Below are 6,414 nucleotides of genomic sequence, written 5' to 3'. Positions count from 1 at the left end.
ACCTCCCTCCATTCGCCCCCACCCCACGTGTCAAGTTGGCCTCCAAATGCCCCTTGATGTCACGGCAGCAATTCACATTTACTAAATTGCTTCTCTGTACGTGCGCATGCTTTGGCTCAATTAGCTTGTCGAACAGTTTCCTATCGCCTAACCTCAAGTGGGCGTGTCATTCAACAGTTTTTTGGGGGGGGAACAACTCACTCCTACAATAGCTTGAAGAATTTGTAAGGCACCATCATAGTTGGGTTTCCACACCAACACTCAGGCTAGAGTTGTTCTATCTATCTGATAAAGCCTGCTCAGATGAGAGGCAAAACATCTATGATTAAACGGAAGCGTCCAATTCCGATATATGCCAAATCGTGAGCAAATACGATCACCGCTGAGCGGTTTGCGTTCAACTTTGAAGGTTGCTTTTACCTGCATTTGGTCTGGGCTTATGTGGAACTTGCTGAGGATGTTGCTGAGGAAGCTCTGCACCTCAAACCAGGGGTAGATGCTGTTGGAGCCGTCCAGCACGATCACAATGTCCATGTACGTTGTGCACCCTGCAAGAACAGACTTGCTTTGGTCTCAGCTGCATCCTTCCGAATGTGCGTGTGCGTGATTACGCTGCGCCGTCGGAGCGATAATCTCTCTCGGTTGGAGGTCGTCATTGACAGAGGCGCAGATGCCGGTGCTGAACATGGACGTGCCGCACTCCTGAGACCACAGTGGTGCACATGCCTGCCGAAATAGGGGGGGAAAAAAATAGCGATGAGCTCTCAGCTTTATATGAACAACGAAACAACTTGCACGCTCCTTGCTTTTGTCTGACAAGCTACCTCATCACTTGCCTGCCTCGTGCATACACCCGCTAGCTCCATAAAAACGCAAACATTAAAAAATATATATATTTTAGGGTGAGGCGGTGGAACGGATTAGTGGCACTTCCATTCATTTCAGTTGGGAAATATGATTTGGTATAGGATTGCTTTGGAACTAGGAGCATGGTCACGAAACAAATTAAACTCTCATCTCTAACCACCACCGGACATTTACTAGTGCTGGTATATTGTGTACACTGCATATTCTAAGTTGTACTATAGAGTGAGGTGTCGGTCTGGATGACCTCTGTGCTAAGTTATCCGGCTGGTTATTTGCTTGCGATCAGAAGCGTCGAGCAGGCACACACATATGGTGTTTCGCTAAAGTGACTAAATAAGGGCAAGCAGTGAGCAAAAACAGTCGAGAGAGGGAGTCAGTCATGGAAAAATCACAATAGTGCGGTTTGGGGGACAGAACATAGAGGTGGATAAAGATGGAGGTGGGGGGGGGGGACTATTGTTGTCATCTTGGCAGCACCAGAACAACAGGCCAGTCAGGCAATTTGGCTCAAAAAATTGAGCTGAGAGTGAAAGAAAAGGACGAAAGAGAGTCACAAGTGGGTCTGAAATTGCGGAAAGAGAAACATCCTGTCTTATGTTTTGTCCTGTTATGACAGAAAGCGGATCAGTTGATGATGGAAAAACGAGCAGTGTAAAAGATGGAAGAAACTCAACGGAGGTGCGTTGGCTTTTTGCAGGTCTTTCATTAACAAAAGGCCGGAGACACATTCCGAGCCCGTTATAGACCTGACCGCCGGCCTCAAGAAAAACACACGCACAGGCGTTCAAATAGGTCTACGCCGGCCAGTTTTTTCATGGCCTATAAACGAGCGAGCTCCAACAGCAGCGGCAAGAAGTTGGCGGCTGTGCAAAGACACACTGGCTTAAACGGAACACGCAAAACGCCAACCCGGCGGAGGTCATTGACTCGCAAAATTACACACCCGCACGTTTTCGTCATCGGTCCTCCGGCAACCGCTGCTCTCATAAGTGGAGAGATTGAATGTGAAGCAAGCTTGAAAAGGATAATAGGACTACCGTATTTTCCGCACTATGAGGCGCACCAAAGCATCTTCCGTTTTTTTAAAAGCTCACAGCGCCTTAAAATCTGGTTCGCCTTGTGTATGGTCACTACGGTAATATGTCGACCCCAATATGCTTACATGCTTACAATGTTATAACTTGCTGTTGGTTCAGTGAACTGTGTCGTTGCTTTATTAAATAAGTTTTTGTTTCAGTTCCGAAAAAAGGGGAGCTGTGGTGTTGTTTTTTTTAAACGCACACTTTATTAATGGTTTTCACAGTCTCAACAAATGCAGGTATGTCTTTGTCCATTTCCGTGCCTTCTCTTCTTCTGTTCGACTCGAGAGGCGTTCATGACCGCCTCCGAAAAATGTAAATTAACGATTCCTTCAATGAAACTACGAAAATTGAAAATAATGCATCAAAACAGAAAATCAAGTGAGGAAATCACAAAATAAATTCTATAGCCCCCGTACAGAATTTATTTTTTGATCGAGTCAAACGGAAGGAGCGTAGCTCCATCTAGTGGATGAATTGTAGATTGCGTTTTATAATCCAGTGCATCCAATATATGAAAAAAAATGACAAACTAAGCCATTCATTGAAGGTGCGCCTCATAATCCAGTGCGCCTTTTAGTGCGGAAAATACGGTACTCATAACGATGACTCCGATTGCAATCCTATTTGGAAGTACCGTACATCTGTGCCATCACATTATGAGTTTAAATTACCAATACTGAATGTTACTCGCATCAAAATATTCAATAGAGACATTTCAAGCTTCAAAAATTCAACATTCAGGCGAGACCGAAGCGGTTCAGACAGCAGCACCCAACACTAATCAATCATGTTAGCTCCCTTGGTTTGCTGAATTCACTTCTCCTGGAGACCCGGGAAATGATGATTTGCATAAAACACACTGCAAGCGAGCCGTCATGCAACCTATTTGACAAACCCAGCCACCAACCGTTTGCGGGCCGCACGCGTCAGTGAGAATTCAGGAGATAATGGACGACCAGCGCTCCATTTGTCAGGATATAATGGACCATCCGAGCAGTAAGTTTTTCCCTCATGTTTTTGAGGCTGTAGGCTGAAGCTGCAGCTGGACCAAATGGGTGGCGGCAAGGCGAAATGCCAGTATTTTGAGGGTAAGAGCTCGCAGCAACGTGAAAACAAACAAAAAAAAGAACTCAACCACAGTGCGGCGTCTCGGTCCAGCAATTTCGTGGATGTTCTTTTTTCTCTAATCTCTAGTCTACAGAAACTCTTTTGTTCTTCCTCCCATTTATTTGATGTAATTCCACTGTTGACCACCGGATGGCGGCACACTTTTGTCTGACACTAGCATTGAAAGAAGAGGAACAAAAACAGGATGTAATTTTTTTGCCGGAGATTATTAAATGTGAAATCCTCTTCCATCCAACTTTTTATGCCTCCAGAAAGCAACATTTGGAGATATATTTTAGAATTTTTTTTTTTTTTATCTGTGAGCACCATGATTAATGCATATTGTGAAATACTAAATCAAGTTTGTTCGTTAGGGGAGAAACAGGATTTGTTTACCGTTAGCACAGGGTATCATGACACTGTTACACTATTTGTACAAGATTCTTGTCTTATCCAGAAAAGTGTCGTGAATGCGATAAAACCAGGGTCCGAGACACATACCAAGAGTCCATCGGGCGAGTCGGGCGTGAGAGTCATCCCCAGGTGAGAGTTTTTCAGGTTTTTCGATATGTTGTGGAAGGCCGCCTCGCCTGAGATGGATGCAAGCAACAGTTCAATTCTCCTCTTTTGTCCTCACGTGAAGGATGTCGGCGCTCACCTAAATTCAACTTGCTGCAGTTGGAGTGGCTCCCCTCTCCCATGCCACATTTGTACACGTCTCCTTTCCTGTTGTTGTGCCGCCCGTCCCAAGGAGCGCCCACCAGCATTCTGCATGGCCACAATGAGGAATGTCAGTTCGCAGCAAAAACAGCACCGCGCTACGGTACCACGTGCGGGCGCTCACGATTTCTCTCCTTCCGATTCATGCTGCAGCACGGAGAAGCCGAAAAGGGCGTCGTCCGGACCGCTGAAGATCCGCGGATGCGTCACGTCAATGTTGAAGCACTGACACAAACCTGGAGAATTGAGCACGGGTGATGAGCGTACACAGAACTTCAATCAAGACGAGTATTTACCACAGGTGGGTTGAAAGTAGAAATAGTGACTGGTCAGAGTCGTTTTAATGCAACAGACTTTTCCTTTTTAGTTGGTTGCGTCATCAGTAACATCACTGCCTCTCGTGTGATACTGCTTATTTGTTTTTTGATTTAGCGATAGCAAATAGCATTCATCAGTTCACAAACAGAAATGGAGGGGAATTATTTTGCAAAAATGGGGTAGAGTCGTCGATTCTAAAACCATTTGACAGGTGAGGCCCTGATTGAGAGCATTTCAAAAGAATCAAAGCGATCACGCAAATCTGCGTTCGTTGACGATCTGAAGAGCTAGAATTGTATTTAAATTGGAGGAAGCACACTCAGCCACTGTTTGTTGAGTGCTGTGGGCCATTTCCATTGGAAAATAAATTGTACGAAAAAAAAACATATCAGAGAGGGGGGGGGCTGTTTTCCTGAGTCACTACTTTTTTCATCCATAAAAACACACAGACACGGCTGCCACACCACAACTGACTAGAGGCTTTGTATGTACATGCACTGCAGCCAAACGCAAAGCACGACAGCGCTCGAGATGTTTGCAGAAAACACAAGGTATGTTCTGCTTGAATGCGTCCTAATGGCAGCAAAACTCATGACCCTTTGAGTTCTGTGGGGGTGGACTTTGAAGCCATGAGTTCACAACTCGAGTGAAGTATAATTTCTGTCTCGGTTTTGGGGAGCGCGGGCTTGGCAGGGAACGGGAGGAGGAGGAGGAGGAGGAAGCGGATGAAAAAGGATGGCTAAACATGGCGAGCGGTAGCGGCGTCGCAGGGCAAAAAAGGGAGTTCACTCTGGAGGTGAGGAAGGAAAGACGCAGGGTGTGTTGCTGAGGAGCATAGTGAGCGCCCTGTTGAGAAGAGCACAAGTCTGCCCTTCATTCGTCCACGCCGAGAGGAGACGGACAGCGGCAAAACGCTTGTCAGCCAGCTCGCTGGCTCGTGAATACGCCAAACTTTCAGCCACCAAATCTTACAAAACACAGACCAACTTTAGCATGGGATCTGGATTGTCCTGACCAAGACAGTCATGGAAGGGAGATTTATTTAACTTTTTTAATCTCAACGAGGCCTTCCTGGGTTCATAGTTTCAAATAATATATAAATTATTGCTTTTAGGTTTAGAGCACAGCAATAAGGACACTATTTAGCGCTAGCATCAAGCTAGTATACTGAAAGTATAAGCTATGTGGTTGTTTTGTCTTTGGTTTCTGTTTAGTTTGAGAGTAACTTCATCTGCGAGTGGCGTTCAACTGCTTGATATGAATAAACATAACACATAAGGATGTTTGTATGTATATATATATATATTTTTTTTAATATCTATTTTTAGATTTTTTAAATTTATTATTTCGTATTATTTCTATTTATTATTTAGTATTATTTATATTTATTATATATTATATTATATGTATTAGATCTCTTATAATAATAATAAATTATAAGTCACTCCTATCTCAAGGCATCACTGTTGCGTTTTGTTTTGATTGAGTTGAACAGGTGATAGGTCAACCTAAAGGTGGAAAAGAGATTCCAAATGATTTTTCTTTTTTTGTTTTTTAAATATCGCCAAAACTTGACTGTCGAACCGGGGTGTGTAGACTTTTCTTGTTGTTCCAGTCACTGTACGTCTCTTGTATGTGAGCCTGATTGTACTTAATGAGGTGTCTGGTGAGCGTCCGCTACTTGTGGTTTTATACATGACATGACTGACCGTACAGCATACGTAAGAACGATGATGAAGTCGGCCTTGAGCACTGCTGCGGCGGTGATACGGTACGTCGCCCAGCATGTCCATATGCCCACAAATTCCAATCAGGTGGGGCCGAACTGGAGCCGTCGCTCCGCTCTAGCTCCACGCGTGTCTTTTTTGTAGCTGCTCGCTGCACTTTATCACCCGCCGGGCTGTTTCGTTTCCGTCATACGGGGCCCCGTTTTCGTGACCGCGTTCCACTCGCACTCGCGGGCCAGCGTTTCACAAAGCCAGCGCGGCTTCCAAACCGTGCTCCTCGCGCCGCTCGTACTCGGCCAAACCTCAAGTGACTTGGACGGGTCGCAGCCATCCTTCTTGATTCCACACAGATGTTCCGAAGCGTTTGGTTCACCAGTGAGAACACCAGCGTGGAATCTTCCCCTTTATGGGCCTTTGGTTTATTTTTGAACAGGTTATTCCCTTCGGTTCTCCCTGCGCTTTTCTTGTGGCTGCATCCACACCCAACTCTCCACAATAAGATTCCTTCTTGTCTCCTTGATCCTCCTCTTCCAACCCATAAAGGGGCCTCTTTTTGTCCATCTCCCCACTCAATACCACAGGACCCCCCCCCA

General features: G+C 45.3%; 1 protein-coding gene across 2 annotated transcripts in view; it reads right to left on the bottom strand.

The window, feature by feature from the left end:
* The window catches only part of itga10 (integrin, alpha 10), a 25,068-nt gene that overhangs the window by 15,787 nt on the left and 2,867 nt on the right, over positions 1-6,414 (bottom strand). For both annotated transcript variants that reach the window (XM_019881601.1, XM_019881602.1), the window contains exons 2-6: positions 3,901-4,012; positions 3,715-3,824; positions 3,558-3,646; positions 612-726; positions 421-548 (exon numbers count right to left, since the gene is read on the bottom strand). In XM_019881601.1, coding sequence (XP_019737160.1) covers positions 421-548; positions 612-726; positions 3,558-3,646; positions 3,715-3,824; positions 3,901-4,012 — 554 coding nt within the window. The remainder of the gene's footprint in view (positions 1-420; positions 549-611; positions 727-3,557; positions 3,647-3,714; positions 3,825-3,900; positions 4,013-6,414) is intronic.

Source organism: Hippocampus comes, unplaced genomic scaffold (genome assembly GCF_001891065.2).
Source record: "Hippocampus comes isolate QL1 unplaced genomic scaffold, H_comes_QL1_v1.1 scaffold227, whole genome shotgun sequence".
In the NCBI taxonomy this organism is placed as follows: Eukaryota; Metazoa; Chordata; class Actinopteri; order Syngnathiformes; family Syngnathidae; genus Hippocampus; species Hippocampus comes.
This window is presented reverse-complemented; position numbering and strand designations above follow the sequence as displayed.